The sequence below is a fragment of the Penaeus monodon genome, chromosome 5 (assembly GCF_015228065.2).
Source record: "Penaeus monodon isolate SGIC_2016 chromosome 5, NSTDA_Pmon_1, whole genome shotgun sequence".
In the NCBI taxonomy this organism is placed as follows: Eukaryota; Metazoa; Arthropoda; class Malacostraca; order Decapoda; family Penaeidae; genus Penaeus; species Penaeus monodon.
Genome location: NC_051390.1, coordinates 17,707,890 through 17,725,389, shown reverse-complemented (window position 1 = coordinate 17,725,389; position 17,500 = coordinate 17,707,890). Strand labels below are relative to the sequence as shown.

At 36.7% G+C, this 17,500-nt stretch overlaps 1 protein-coding gene and 3 pseudogenes across 1 annotated transcript; all 4 read left to right on the top strand.

Annotated features, from left to right (window-relative positions):
• The first annotated feature begins 2,298 nt into the window (after positions 1-2,298).
• Positions 2,299-3,619, top strand: LOC119573029 (annotated as a pseudogene).
• Positions 3,620-3,865: 246 nt separating this feature from the next.
• Positions 3,866-5,291, top strand: LOC119573026. Its single transcript, XM_037920012.1, is given in 2 exon segments — positions 3,866-4,091; positions 4,094-5,291. Coding segments are annotated over 2 exon segments (1,194 nt in total). The 5' UTR covers positions 3,866-3,889; the 3' UTR covers positions 5,086-5,291.
• A 7,697-nt stretch (positions 5,292-12,988) lies between these two features.
• LOC119573466 lies at positions 12,989-15,692 on the top strand (annotated as a pseudogene).
• On the top strand, positions 13,439-17,357 carry LOC119573024 (annotated as a pseudogene).
• Positions 17,358-17,500: the final 143 nt, after the last annotated feature.

Below are 17,500 nucleotides of genomic sequence, written 5' to 3'. Positions count from 1 at the left end.
ATATATATATATATTATATATATGTATATATATCCTTTATGAAAATACATATGTCTATGTGTATATATATACATATATATATATATATATATATATATGTGTGTGTGTGTGTGTGTGTGTGTGTGTGTGTGCATGATAATATATATAAATATCTATGTGTAAATACATACACACACACATATATATATTTGTGTGTGTATTATACATATATGATATATATACATGTAAGTGTATGTGTGTGGTATATATATATATATATATATATATATATATATATATATATATATATATATATATATATACAAATACATTAATATACATATACATATATATTTATATATGTATATATTCATCTACATATAGACATCTGTATATATACATATAAATATTTATATATATACATACATATATATAAAAAATATACATTGATATATACACACATACATTGATATATATATATATATATATATATATATATATATATATATATATATATATGTATATAAATGGTATATATACATATACATTTATATTTATTTATAAATTTATATTTATTTATACATATATACTTAAGCATAATTTTTATATACCCATATATATTCATTTATTTTCTTTATACACACACACACACACACACACACACACACACACACACACACATATATATATATATATATATATATATATATATATATATATATATATATATATATATACATGATATTTTATGTATGTATCCATGAATACATGTCAGTGTAATTATAAGTGAAAATAAAAAATAGTTTGTGCTGTAGGCTTTGTTTTCGTATATTTTACAACCAAAACTAATGTTTTTATTTAAGTAATGCTTAGTAAGCTTGTAAGCTTTTACTGTTTTAAAAAGGTTAATAAAGATAACTTGATAAGTACAGTATAAACACTCTATATCACTCTTTACTATCGAAATCTATTTTTTCCTATTCGCAATTGTATTCATTTTACTGAATGATAATCAATTCGCCGGGTACCTCTTACAATCCTTTTCTTCTAGTATGCGTTCCATGTAGTTATCCTTAGCAGCACCTGGAATGGGCGGGCGTAACGAAGAAAGTTGTCTCGTAGAGAACAATACACATTTACTTCCAGTAATGCGATTCGTTAATAAAGTATTGTATCCATATTTTGAAGGAAAAGCATGCGTAAAAGCAATCTGTCCAAGAGTGGAAGTAAGAAAAACAAACAAGTCCAAGATAATTCGGGCATTGCCCACCTCCTTGAACGTAGAGTTTAGAAATATAACTGAAATGAGAACGAAACTGTCCATGCCTCAGTATAAATAGTCCCACACTTCCAAGACCGACAGAGTCGCTGAACTCGACCCTCAAATCACTTCTCCCTCACTTTCTTCTGAATACGTGAAAGGTAAGCAGCGTGGTCCTTCGTGAAGTAGAAATGATGTGTTAGAAAGTGAATCTTATTTCAGTTGCGTTTCTTTCTCTATGGCTTTTCTCTCTCTATATATATATATTTTTTTTTTTATTATTATTGTTTTTTTTTTGGGGGGACGGCGTGTAAAATCATGAAGTAAATAATATTAAAGCCCGATAATCCTTTCCCTTCTAAAGCATTTTATAGACTCGTAATATTTTCGCTTCATACGCTTTGAAAACTCAAATTTGATTTAAATGAAAACATGTGACACTTTTACTAATGTTAGCATCGGCGTCAGCCAACCTTGACAGATGAGCATCTAAATTCTTTAAAATGTGAAGCTCTTGCTAGTGCGAAAGAGAAACGGAAACCTAAGTAACTGCGTGAATCTTTCAGTGTGATTTTTGCATAATGTGCTTATTTATACATGTACAGTCAACTTTTCGCTGTGCCAGTCACTAATTCGGAATCTATGAATTGTAACTATGTTATGGATATTCTTAAATAGTCATATATTTATTAGCCATGCCTTACTCGTAATTAATGAACGCATGAGAAAATCTAAAAGATTAGCAAACACTCATATAACTAAAATACGAAACAAGGAATAAAGTAGTTTTGCATAACATAATATCAACATATACAAAATATATATTCTCGCGAACCGTAAGAGTTTTTAAAAAATCAGTGCCCTTTACCTATAGTTTCTGAAGACTAATTATTCTCGCGGCTCTTCTGGACGATAAAGTCCTCTCGGGTCAGCCCACACCGCATGGAGAAGTTGCACAGATAGAGGGGCGCGTGATTGGACTTTATTCCCAAATAAGTGAACGAGACGCGGGCATTCCAATCACCGCTGCTTTAATCTGTGGAATTTCTCTTTGCAGGATGTGGCGCTTCACAGCGACAGTGCTACTGCTGGCTCTGACCCCAGGGATACAATTAACCGGAACCCGACAACCAATACCTTCCTCCTGCAAAATGCAAACTTGCTCCTGTCACTTCCGTCGTCTACAACACTCAACTTCAGACCTCGGTCAGACCTCAACACTCAGTACAGAACCACGACTATTGTCAGGCAACAAGTGGTACCAACCACACTTTTCCAGACTCGTGTTCAAACGCAGGTCCAGTATCAGACCAGCGTTGTTCGACAAACAACTATTCGTGCTATTGACAGGTTTGTCACACAGACTGTTCCAAGCCTACCTCTTGTGCAAACTCGTTTCGTCACTTCAACCCGTGTGGTGCCACAGGTCAACTACGTTACACGTACTCAGCTACAGCCACAGTTGGTTCCTGTCCAAGTGACCAGTACTCAGATCAGGACTATCATCCAGCCTCTTACTTATTACCAGACACAGGAGCGTCAAGCTACCCGTGTCGTCGCTATCCCGGGCCGTGACGTTGTACAAACTCGTGTTCAGACTGTTGTTCAGACCTCCATTGTCAGGAGTCAACAGCCAGCTATCACCCGTTTTGTAACATCCACACGAGTCCAACAGCTACTAAAGACATCTATCGTCCGTGGACAGGACGTTCTTACAACTACTGTTGCTCAGCGTCAACAAATCATTCCTTTCACATCTGTTAACACTCGTTACCAGAATGTCGTTGCTACTCGTCAACAGCTGGTGACGAGAACCACTGTTGCTACCCAGACACGCATCCTCACACAGGTGGTGCCCCAAGAAGTGGTGCGTACTCAGGTGGTTCCCACCACCATCTACACCACTCTCTTCGAGACAAGGGTTCAGCCATTCACACAGGTGCAGACCGTTGTCAGGACCCAGTACGTCACACCGGTCCCCGTCGTACAAACCCGTCAGGAAGTTCTAACCTCTGTGCTCCAAGTACCCGGTCAAGACCGCGTCGTTAACCGGGAGCTGGTGCAGACCCAACAAAGACAGGAGCTCGTTTACCGCACAGTCGACCAGGCTCGCCAAGTTACCGTCACTCATACAGTTACTTCCTCTTGTGGTTATAATTACAATGCCCCGGCTGTTCCTTTCAATTTCTAATGAAAAAAAGAGGGAAAAAAACTACTTCGTGGCACAATCATTACATCATCTTGATTGCCATCAAAATGAAATAGCATGAAAATAACATGATGAAACAACAAAGAAGCTTTTTCAGCAAATCTGTTTATATGTCGCTTTCCAGTGAACTCTGTAAGAATGTAAATGTGAAATACACATAAATATTGCTATGCAACACTTTTATTACTACCTCTGTTAAATTATATACTTTATATATTACATGCTCCTCGAAGTAAGTATCTTCAATTTCAGCTATTTTACTTTATATTAATTCGGTATTATGTGACTATTTCACTATTATCTTTCTATAAATGCCTAAACTTTTATACCCTAGGCATTACTTCAAAGAGAAATTTATTAATTTTAAAATCATATTTCTATATTCATTCCATGTCAGCTCACTCATCAATTTGTGTCATAATAGAATTGCATTCCTTAGGATGAGGACGCTGCTTCTTTCCCTGCTGGTCGGCTGCGCCTTCGGGGCGTCCGTCGAGAGGCCTCGCCGTCAGATCTTCGGAGCTCGCATTAACCTCGAGTCCTCCTATTTGCCGCCAAAGGAAGAAGCCCAATGCAAGCCATCTGTCGTCTACCGCACGCAGCTACACTATTCTACCGTAGTCGTCCCATCAACTGTCTACAACACAAAGTCCAGTACATCACACAAACATCCGTCCGCACACAGCAAGTCTTCACAACCTTATACTCACAGATCGTCCGCACTCAACAGGTTCCTTCAGTGCGATACCAAACACTCACTGTCACTCACACTCAGGAAAACCTACGCACACAGCTCATCACTCTCCCTCCTCAGGTCAACTACGTTACTCGTACTCAGCAGAGTGTCAGGACCCAAGTGCAATACCAGACACGGTATGAGACTCGCGTCCAGCAAGTACCTACCACCATCGTTAGAAACGTCGTCTCAACACAGGTGGTACCTCAGCAGGTGATCAGTACCGTCTACAGAACACAGACGGTTATTAGAACACAACAGTTGCCAGATCAAACTCGTATTGTACCTACTACTCAGTACAGCACTCGTTATTCTACTGTAGTCATACCTGCACAGAACGTCGTAAGGACTACCCAGATTGTCAGGACCAACGTCGTCACCCAAACCATCACACAGCCTGGTCAGACTCGAGTCATCACCTCTACACAGCTGGTTCCTGTCACCACCACCATCGTCTCGCAGGTGGTTCGCACTAACACGCAGACTCAATACGTAACACGTACACAAATAGAACAGCGAGTCTCCACCGTCGTTCGTACACAGCAGGTGCCACAGTACAACACAAGGATCGTCACCGTTCCTCAGCAGGTCGTGAGGACTCAGTTCTCTACCCGAGTGGTCCCTACAACCATCTACACTCAGAGGACAGCGTCTTCATACATCAACCTTCCCGCTCAGACACGCTACGTCACAGTCACTCAAACCTCCGTTAGGACACAACAACTGCCCGGTCAGACCCGCACTCAATACAACACCAGAATCGTCTACAACACCAATTACGTGACTTCTACCGTATACAGGGAACAGTATAACACCGTGACGGCCACCGCCACCGTCAAAAGAGACTGCGGCTACAGCTACCCAGTGCCAACTCGTGCCTTCAACCCCTTCACCGCTTAGGATCTTTTACAGTAGATATTGCATCGGTGAAATGCCCTTTCTTTAGAGAAATGGGAATTCATCTGTATTGCATTAAAGAGATCGGTTTATAGAAATTATATACAAAATGTTTTAAGCCTTTCTAAAAGCAATTTGGAAAGTCTCATTTCCTACCAATATCCTATATGAATAATTACCAACATGGAATAAAGTTTACACCGATAATACCCCACATTTTCATTCTCCCTTTTTGAGATTCAAAAAATGAGCTGCCAGTGTACATAAGCCAGTGAAGACAACCAAGATAGCACAAAATCAGACATGCTATTTCAAACCCCAGTTATTGATCGTAGTGTTTTTATTTTTGAAGTGATTACATAGTAACAAAACTAATATACAGCAGCTTGCCAGTCCAAGCAGGCATACGTTCTCCATAAAAATAGTATTTTTATGCAGCAATTTACTATAGTTTCCATATTTGCAATTAGATATAATAACTAAACATACCCAGACCTTATAGTACATTCGTATAAAGTTACTATGGATTAATGAGTCTATATCTCAATAGCCAAGGAAATATTTCCACTGTCTCGCCACACTGTAGGGGCTGAGAACCATTGTCTCGCCACACTGTAGGGGCTGAGAACCACAACATAATGTTTGCTTCGATAAGGAGGTGTCACCCTAGCACTGTTTCCATGGTTCTTTATCGTTTCCGTGTTTATTTTGTTTTCGATTTTTGTTTTTCTCACTACCGCTGACATTTTGACCGTATGTGGTAATTCCCAGCAATACGGTGTGTTTATATGCTGTGATATTGATAATCACTATAGTAATAAAAATAATTGTTTTTTTTTTTTCTTAAAAAAGATAGTTGCTCCCCTGTTTGTTTACGTGTGTTAACCAAGTTCCCCTGTCCCCCTGAAAGAGCAGGAGCTAGCAGCGAATATACGAAGATATTTAGAATACATACATATGTATATGTGTGTGTGTCTGTATGTATATGTATGTATGTGTGTGTGTGTATGTGTGTGAGCGTGTGTGTGTGAGTGTGTGTGTGTGTCTGTGTGTGTGTCTGTGTGTCTGTGTATGTGTATATGTATGTATGTGAGTGTGTGTGTGTGTGTGTGTGTGTGTGTGTGTGTGTGTGTGTGTGTAAATATACTCATCGCTTACTTAAAGCCATAATAACGTCAATCGTCTCCAGACCCTGCGGAAGTCGGCGCTATCTTGTGTTTACAAACTTTCGTTGGACTGGCTCCGTGGTTCTGATCGTCAGTGTGACTGCGTGCGCCAAAAGGGCCAATTTCTGCGGTGCTAACGAAAATATAATGCGGAAAAAATCAAATCCACCGTATTAAGAGTACTCAAAAGATAAGGGCCAACGATATTGCTGGAGAGAGAGGTAGAGAAAATAGAAAGTGGGGCTGAGATATAGAGAGAGAAGGGAAAGAAAGAGATATGGAGTTTTAAAAGAATAAAGAGAGAAGGGTTGGGAAAGACAAAAAGAAAAGAGAAACGGAAATGTGTAGATACAATATATAATAAAGAGAGGTAAGACACACACACACACACACACACACACACACACACACACACACACATATATATATATATATATATATATATATATATATATATATATATATATATATATATATATAAATATATATATATATAATATATATATATTAATATATATATATATATATATATAATATATATATATATATATATATATATGTGTGTGTGTGTGTGTGTGTGTGTGTGTGTGTTTGTGTGTATATATATATAATTATATAACTAAGGATAGTGCTGGAAGGGGTACTCAAGAGAAAACAAAAACAAGGAGTAAGAAATACCGGCAGAGCGAGAAGACAAACGATAAGGTAAACTGAGTCGAATGATAGTTATATGCCTACTGTTTTTGCAACTAGAAGAGGGGAATAACTCAACTATGACGTATGTTCTTGCAAATTCATATATCACACCCGACCTGCATTTGCACACGTGTACATGCTTGTGAACATGCACTTGCGTTGAATTTCAATGCCTATGCCTCACTCTGGTTGCGTATCTATATACAACAGAAATGAAACAGACTTCATGCACGCAGCCATACGCCCATTTAGAAACGCACGCTAACGCATACGAATACATATATTTACACATGCTTTTCGATTCATCAAGGAACATATACCCGCAATCGCATACTATCTGACAGTTAACATTAACCCTTTCATTGATACGCTCAATAACATTTCCATCAGCACTGAATATTCTTTATGACGCATGTGTTTACAATTACATAGCAGTATTTGTAAATAATGCATTCACATTAGAATTTAACCTTTTTACGATGTCCCGACACAAATAACTTCTTTATCTCCCTGACAGACAAACCCAGGTAGCTCTTCATAACAGAACAATCATCTGACAGCTTTTGTTTGCACATGATTATTTATACATGCATATTATATATATTATAGTAATATATATATATATATATATATATATATATATATCTATTATATATATATATATATATGTATATAACATATATCACTCTCTATATTATATATATATATATCGATATTAATATATATATATCTAGATATTATATATATCTTATCCTATATATATACTAACTATATCATAGTATCTATATATTATAGATATATCTATATTATCTTATTCTCCATATATATATATAACATATTCTATATAGATATATATATATATATATATATATATATATATATATATATCTTCTATCTGTGTGGGGTGTGTGTGTGTGTGTTGTTAGATATTGCATATTATATATATATATATAGATAGATATATATTATTATATATAGATTAAATATTATATCATATAATATATATAATATATAATATATATCATATATTATCTGCTATGCATATATATATATATATATATCTGATATATATATATCATATATATTATATATCTATATAATCATAATATGACACCACACACCCACCCACAGCACACCACACACATATATATGTATAGATATATATATATATATATCTACATATAATATATCTATCATACATATAATATCTATCTATTTATATCTTCTATATATTATATATTGTATATGTATATATCATATAGATTCTATATATATATATATCGTATTATCTCTCACACCATATACTATCTCTCTTATATATATATATATATATATATATACAACACGCATTATAATATATATATCTAATATATATATATATATATATATAATATATTAATATAAATGCATATATATATATAATATATTATATATATATATATATATATATATATATATATATATTATATATATATATATATATTTCCACACAACACAACACACCCTATCATCTGTTTATATATATATATTATTATATATATATATATATATATATATATATATATATATATATAGATATCTATGTGTGTGTGTGTGTGTGGTGTTGGTGTGTGTGGTGTGTTGTGGTTGTGTGTGTGTGTGTGTGTTTATGTGTGTGTGTTGTGTGTTGTGTGTGGGTGTGTGTGAGTGTTATGATATATGCACATTTATATTTACATACTACGTATATGGTGCATATATATATATATATATATTATTTATATATATATATATAATATGCATATACGTATATGCGTATATTATATATACCTATATAATTATATATATATATATATATATATATATATATATATAATATATATATATATATATATATATACATGATACATAAATATGACATATCGTAATGCGTGTAATATATATATGGTGTATATATATATATATAATATATATATATAATAATATTATATTATAATATCATATCTATCTTATATATAGAATCTACTCTATCTGCATATATATGTGTGTGTGGTCACTATATATCTAATATATCTATAGCTATTATATATATACTATGCATATATCATCTGTTGTGTGTGTGTGTTTGTGTGGTGTGTGGTGTGTTGTGTGGTGTGTGGGTGTGTGTGTGTGTATGTGTGTGTGAGGATACTAATCTCAATCATCATATATATATCATCTATACATCTCATATCCTATACTCTATCTACTATATGATTCTCTATCTCTATATCTCTATATTATCATCTTACTACTATTGATTATATTATATTCTATCTATATGCTTCTCTAATTCATCTATCTGTCCTCTGTCCCTGTCTCTCCGTGCGCTTGTCTGTTTCTTTCTCTTTATTTATATCTCTCTCTCCATATATATATATCTATCTCTCTCATCATATCTATTATAGATAGCTATCATCTTATATACTACTATATTATATTCTATACTATCTTATCTCTATATCTGTCTCTAATATATCTGCCTATATATCTATAGTAATCTATCTCTACTCTCTATCATAATACCTGCGTGTGTTTATGTAGATGTATATATACCGAGGTATGATAGTGTATCTGTGTATGGTGTGTGTGTGTGTGTGTGTGTGGTGTGTGTGGTGTGTTGTGTGTGTGTGTGTGTGTGGTGTTGTGTTGTTGTGTGCATGGTTTACTATGTAAATCTGCATAATCTATATTAATGTCTACCTATTTGTCTATAACAATATCTACCTCTCTACATAACTATATGTATATGATTATGTCTATTTATTTTTATCTATCTATGAACGTATTTATGAAGCCGTTTTTAGCCGATTTTAGGCTAATGTTACCTACTAATCACGCCTGCATGTAGAAATAAAGCATAATTATCGTCCTCTCTATATAGTATCTACAGTGCTTGGGAAAATAATTACAAGCCAACAACTGGCCGGCCAGACCCGAAACTCAATACAACACCAGAATCGTCTACAACACCAATTACGTGACTTCTACCGTATACAGGAAACAGTGCAACACCAGGACGACCGCCGCCACCGTCAAAGGAGACTGCGGCTACAGCTACAGCCTTCAACCCCTTCGCCAACTAGATCTTTTACAATAGACATTGTATCGGTGAAAATGATGTTTCTTCAGAGAAATGAGAATTTATCTGCGTCATATTAATGAGATCAATTTAAAGATATAATGTTGAAAATGTTTTAAGCTTTCCTAACAGCAATTAGGAAAGTCCCATTTGCTACCTTAATCTTACGCGAATAATTAGGAATATGTATTAAAGTGAACAATGATAAATGCCCTACTTCATCCTTTACCCTTTTTTAGATTCAAAAGTTGAACTGCCAGTGTACATGAGCCAGTAAAGGCACCCAATATAACATTAAATCACACATGTTATTTGAAACACCAGCTATCCATCGTGTATGCTTATCCATAGATGATAAAAGAATGAGAATAAAGGACAAAATAAAAAGGAAAGGTAAGCATGCTTCAGTTTCATTATATTCCTCTTCCATACTATCACACACATATAAAGGAAATAATAATCTTTGACAGCATGCTTCAGTTTCATTACATTCCTCTTCCATACTATCGGAGGATCAGATAACCGAGTACTGCTAAGATTATTCGCCAGTTTTTCCGCCTATAGTCTTGTCAGAGGAATTAATGCTTTAATAGAAGAGTCAGGATATGAGAGACCGAGAGAGATACAGATGGAAAGGGAGGTAGGAAACACGAGAAAGAATGAGAAAGAGAGAGGGGAAAGGGGAGAGAGAAAGAGACATAGTGCAAACATACAGGAGACAGAAATAGAGAGAAGGTGATGGAAGGAGGGAGAGAGAAGAACGAAAGAGAAAGAATAAAGAGAGGACAAGGGGACCGGGAGATAACAAGAATCGTTGAATCAGTGAAAAAAGTGCTCCTTCAACATTCTATTAGTATGTATTTCTCTGCGGAATGAAAGTCATATGAATGTGTAGGTATCTTTAATCACATTAAAAAGACGGAAAAGGAAAAAGGGAAAGGAGGGACTGAGGAACGACACTGGAAAAAACAAGGAGCAAAGATCGAAAAAGGGGGATATATTAGGCGTGTGGAATTTCAATGTCTAAGTCTTTGTTGATACCGATATTCGCATGAGTAATGATACGTGGAGTGACCTGGCTTCGAGTCCTGGTCAGGGAGGGTTGTTATACATCTATATCACTGAGGCATTACATAATTCCATATACATATATTTTCATTCATTTATATATATACATATATGTGTATATATATACATATATATGCATAAAAATATTTTACGTGTATGCACACACACACGCGCACACTCACACACACACACACACACACACACACACACACACACACCACAGCCCACACACATATATATATATTATATATATATATAGTATATATATATAATATATATATATATATATATATATGTATTGTTAATACAATATAGATGTGTGTGTGTGTGTGTGTGCATAGTTATAAATATGCATATATGTATACATACACACACACACACACACACACACACATATATATACATATATAGATGTGTGTGTGTGTGTGTTTGTGTATGTGTGCGTGTGTGTGTGTGTGTGTGTAACATAATATATTATATATATATAATATATATATCTAATATATATATATTATATCTGTGGTGGTGTGTGGGGTTTGTGTGTGGTGAGGGTGTGTGTGTGTGTGTGCGTGTGTGTGTTGTGTGTGTGTGTGTGTGTGTGTGTGTGTGTAGACATATATACAAATATATTCATATAAACTTATACAAACACACGCACAACACATATCATATACATATGTGTATATATAAGTGGTGTGTGTGTGTATATGTTATATATAATATTATATATATATATTATATATATATTATTATGTGGTGTGCTGTGGTGTGGTGTGTGTGTGTGTGGGTGTGTGTGTGTGTGTGTGTGTGTATGTGTGTGTGTGTGTGTTTGTGTGTGTGTGTGTGAATAAATAAATATAGATATAGATATAGATATAGATAGATATAGATATATCATACATAACACAAATATACATATATCTGTTATTTTATGATTTCAAATTCATATTCACATACACGTGTTTATTTATGTATATGTATATATATATATATAAAATATATATATATATATCGTTATAATATTATATATATCATGTCGATATAACTATATATACTATATATCTATGTATATATATATATCTATCTATAAATATATCTCTATATAATATATATAGTAGATATATATATACACAATAATACATATACATTCTTGCCATTGTTGTATTTATAAGTTTACATGCATTTATCTCTAATAAGTATGTATGTATATACACATATTTACACACACACACACACACACATATATATATATTGTGTGTGTGATATAACACATAACACACACACACCATACATACATACATATGCGTATGTGTGTGTCTGTGTGTGATTGTTTTTATGTGCGCGCATGTGTTTGTGTGTCCGTGTTTGTGTATATATTCATACTAATATATTTAGCCCTACATATTCATTTATATAGACAGCCGGATAGTGAAGTAGATTTTATATGATCTACATATCTATATTCGTATGTGTGTGCGTAGATCCATCTACGCTTCTATGTGTATTTATTTTCTTAAATTAATATACATTTTTGTATTTTTGTATTTCTTTCTTTATTTAAGTAATCGGGGGGGGAACCAACATGACAAGAAAGATAAAGTAAATGTAAAATAAAAAATCTTTTAAAAAAGAATCACTATTAGATGCACAATGACACGATACAAAGATTTTATTTCCTTTCCGTACGCATATTTGACTACAGTTTTGATAAGTGTTTTTGGCCGAGATTATGACTGAGTTTTAAAAGAAATTCGGTTCTATATTTTCTTACAGATTTTGCAAATTATTAGACGCACAAAGACATGATACGTAATAAACTTCAGTTCCTTTATTTATACGTGTACCTGACAGGTTTTAATCCCTGCTTTTGCCCGAGATGGTGATTCGCTGGACAGTTATACTTTCCCTTCTTAACGGTATGTGCTTCGTGTTGTTATTACTAGCAGCATCCGAAGTGGGCGGGCGTAACGAGGAAAGTCGCAGGTGATTGGTTATCTAATTTCCCAAAATATTAAAGGCCTACAGTTTTTGTGCAAGGGACGATACGCATTTACTTTCAGATACGCGATTTATAATCTCAGTGCCTGGTAATCTATGCAAATCCTATATTTCAAAGCGTCTTGAAAAGGCGTGTTCATAAACAGAATGGAAAGGACAAATAGGAATGGCAGGAGAAATAACAGATTATAACCTTAAGGTACCGAGGCCATTACCCATCCCCTCTCGACATTACCGGCGTCCTTGAACGTAAATTTTAGAAATATGAATGAAACAGCTCACACCAGAGTATAAATAGCGCCACTCTTCCATAAGATCGACAGAGTCCCTGAACTCGACCCTCAAGTCACTTCTACCTCATCTCTCTACTGATCACCTGAAAGGTAGGACTACTTATTCTTCGTAGATTTTCAAGAAGTGAATCTTGTAGTGTTTGTAGCAGTAGGCGATAGAAAAGTTACGTGCAGGATAAGCGCATGTGAATAATTTGTCTTTTATTGCGCGAAATCAACTATGTAAAAGTTTAACGCTGTCTGCGTGTGTATATATATACATGTATCCACATGTATGTATATATGTGTGCATGTATATATCTATGCGTATATATGTATATGTATATTTGTGTGTCTGTGTGCATGTGTGTATATATATTCATATATGTATGTGCACACACATGTGTATATGTATGTGTGTATGTATACATATCGTCAATCGTGTTATCCTTTATATATCATTCAACCTATATAATACTTTTTTAATCTATACCATTAAGTGAATTAAGGAATTCTGTTCATGAATAGGACACAGCAAGTGCAAATCGCCAGTGACAGACAAGTGTGGATGAGTAATTTTTTAACATCTTTATGTTATTTGCCATTGGAAACAGGCTATACAATAGAATATTGAATATATTCAACGATGGTAGTCTCATACTACTTTCCAATTTAAAAATCTGAAGACATAATGCGCAAATACGCCAACAATAACCAATACCTTTGAGGTATCAATTTATACCAAAATATGGTCATGTGCAGCACCATCTTTTCTCTTATCGTCACTCACTCGGAATATAGACTCTGTTCTTGTTGTTTCTGTACACCAGTCTCACGGCTCATCTGGGCGATAAAGTCCTCTCGGGTCAGCCCACACCGCATGGAGAAGTTGCACAGATAGAGGGGCGCGTGATTGGACTTTATTACCATATGAGTTGGCGAGTACGCGGGGGTTCCAATCACCGCTGCTATAATCTGTGGAATTTCTCTTTGCAGGATGTGGCCTTCAGCACGTTGTTTGCTGGCTGGCTCTGGCCTTCGCCGAACACCCGGGATACAATTATCCGGAACCACAACCATACCTTCCTCCTGCAAATGCATCTTGCTCCTGTCACTTCCGTCGTCTACACACTCAGCCTTCAGACCTCGGTCCGCCTCCAGACCGTTAATCAGTCAACACTCAATACAAACCACGACCATTGTCATGGCAACAGGTGGTACCCACCACACTTTTTCCAGACTCGAGTTCAACTCAGGTCCAGTATCAGACCAGCGTTGTTCGACAAAACAACTATTCGTGCTATTGACAGGTTTGTCACCCAGACCGTTCCAAGCCCACTTCTTTGTGCAAACTCGTTTCGTCCACTTTCAGCCCGTGTGGTGCCACAGGTCAACTACGTTAACACGTACTCAGACTACAGACCAGTTTGGTTCCTATCCAAGTGACCAGCACTCAGATCCGGACTATCATCCAGCCTCTTACTATACCAGCCAGGAGCGCCAATCTACCCTGTACGGTCACTATCCCCAGCCGTGACTTGTACAAACTCGTTTCAGACATTGTTTCAGACCTCCGTTTTAAGGAGCCAACAGCCAGCTATCACCCGTTTTGTAACATCAACACGTGTTCAACTGCTGCTAAAGACATCTATCGTCCGTGGACAGGACGTTCTTACGCGACTGTTGCTCGCGTCACAATCATTCTTTCACATCTGTTTAACACTCGTTACCAGAATGTCGTTAGCTACTCGTCAACAGCTGGTGAGAAGAAAACGCACTGTTTTCTACCAGACACGCATCCTCACACAGGTGGTTGTCCAAGAGTGGTGCGTAACACAGCTGGTTCCCACCACCATCTATACCACTCTCTTCGGACAAGGGTTCAGCCCTTCACAAGGTGCAGACAGTTTGTCGGACCCAGTACTCAACCGTTCCCCGTTGTACAAAACCCGTCAGAGAGTTTCGAACCTCTGTGCTCCAATACCCGGTCAGACCGCGTCCGTTAACCGGGAGCTGGTGCCGACCCAACAAAGACAGGAGCTCGTTTACCGCACAGTTAACCAGCCTCGCCAAGTTACTGTCACTCAGACAGTTTCTTCCTCTTGTGGATATAATTACGATGCTCCGGCTGTTCCTTTCAGTTTCTGAAGAGAAAAAAACTTCGTGACAAGATTACATCATCTTGACTCCCATCAAAGTTACAAACACCTGAATCAGAAACATCAAAGCCTTTTCAGGACACCTGTTTATATTTTGCTTCACAGTGAGCTCTGTGCGAATGTAAATGTGAAATACACATGAATATTGCTATGCAACATTTTCATTACTACCTCTATATAAAATATACTTTATATGCTATTTAAAGTAAGTATCTTAAACTCACTGTCGTTATTAATTTGCATTATTTGACACTTTCATAATTATCTTTCTATGAAAGTCTTTATTGTTATATATCATGGGCATTAGTTCTAGGCGAAATTAACTCATTATAAAATCATATTTCTACATTCATTCCATGCCAATTTACTCAATTTGTGCAGTAATAGCATTGTGTTCCTTAGGATGAGGACGCTGCTGCTCTCCCTGCTGGTCGGCTGTGCCTTCGGAGCGTCCGTTGAGAGGCCTCGCCGTCAGATCTTCGGAGCTCGCATTAACCTCGAGTCCTCCTATTTGCCGCCAAAGGAAGAAGCCCCATGCAACACCATCTGTCGTTCCCCCCCCTACCGCACGCAGCTACCTATTCCTACGTAATCTTCCATCACCAGCTAACAACACTATGTCAGTACATCCACAAAAACACAAAACATACCGTCCCGCACCCCCAATCTTCACAACATTATACTCACAGATGTTCCGCACTCACAGGTTCCTTCAGTGCGATACCAAACACGCACTGTCACTCGCACATCAGGAAACCTACGCACACCAGCTCATCACTTCTCCCTCCTAGGTCCACTAAGTCGACTCGTACTCGCAGAGTGTCAGGACCCAAGTGCATACCAGACACGGTATGGAGACTCGTGTCCCAGCAGTACCTACCACCATCGTTAGAATGCCGTCTCAACACAGGTGGTCCTCAGCAGGTGACAGTACCGTCTACAGAACACAGACGGTTATAAGGACCAGCAGGTTGCCTGATCAAACTCGTATTGTACCCACTACTCAGTCTAGCACTCTTATTCTACTGTAGGTCCATAACCTGCACAAATGTCGTAGGACTACCCAACCTTGTCAGGACCAACGTTGTTCAACCAAACCATCACACAACCTGGTCCAGACTCAGTCTCACTTCTACCAAGCTGGTTCCTGTCACCACCACCATCGCTCGCAGGAGGTTCCGCACTACCACGCAGACTCAGTATGTGACCGTACACCAGGTAGAACACGAGTCTCCACCGTCGTTCGTACACAGCAGGTGGCCACGTACCACACAAGGTCGTCACCGTTTCCTCAGCAGGTCCCGTGAGGAAACAGAACTCCTACTCGGTGGTTCCTACAACCATCTACACGCAGAGGACAAGCGTCTTCCATACATCAACCTTCCCGCTCAGACCGCTTCGTCACAGTCACTAAACTCTGTCAGGACACACAACTGCCCGGTCCTAAAACGCATAATCACACCAGAATCGTCTACAACACCAATTACGTGACTTCTACGTATACAGGGAACAGTATAACAGCCGTGACGGGCCACTGCCACCGTCAAAGGAGACTGCGGCTACAGCTACCCAGCTCCCGCTCGCGCCTTCAACCCCTTCGCCAACTAGAGGATCTTTTACAATAGATATAGTATCGGTGAATATAGTGTTTCTTCAGAGAAAGGCGAATTTATCTGCATCATATAAATAAGATCAGTTTAAAGAAATGATGTTAAAATTGTTTTAAGCTTCCCTAACAGCAATTAGGAAAAGTCTTATTTGCTACCTCAATCTTATGCGAATAATTACCAGCATGTAATAAAGTGACAACGATAAATGTCCTACATTTTCCTTGGCCCTTTTTTAGGTTCAAAAGTTGAACTGCCATTGTACAAATATAACATTAAATCACACATGTCATTTGAAACACCAGTTATCGTGTTAGCTTATCCACAGATAATAAAAGAACGAGAATAAAAA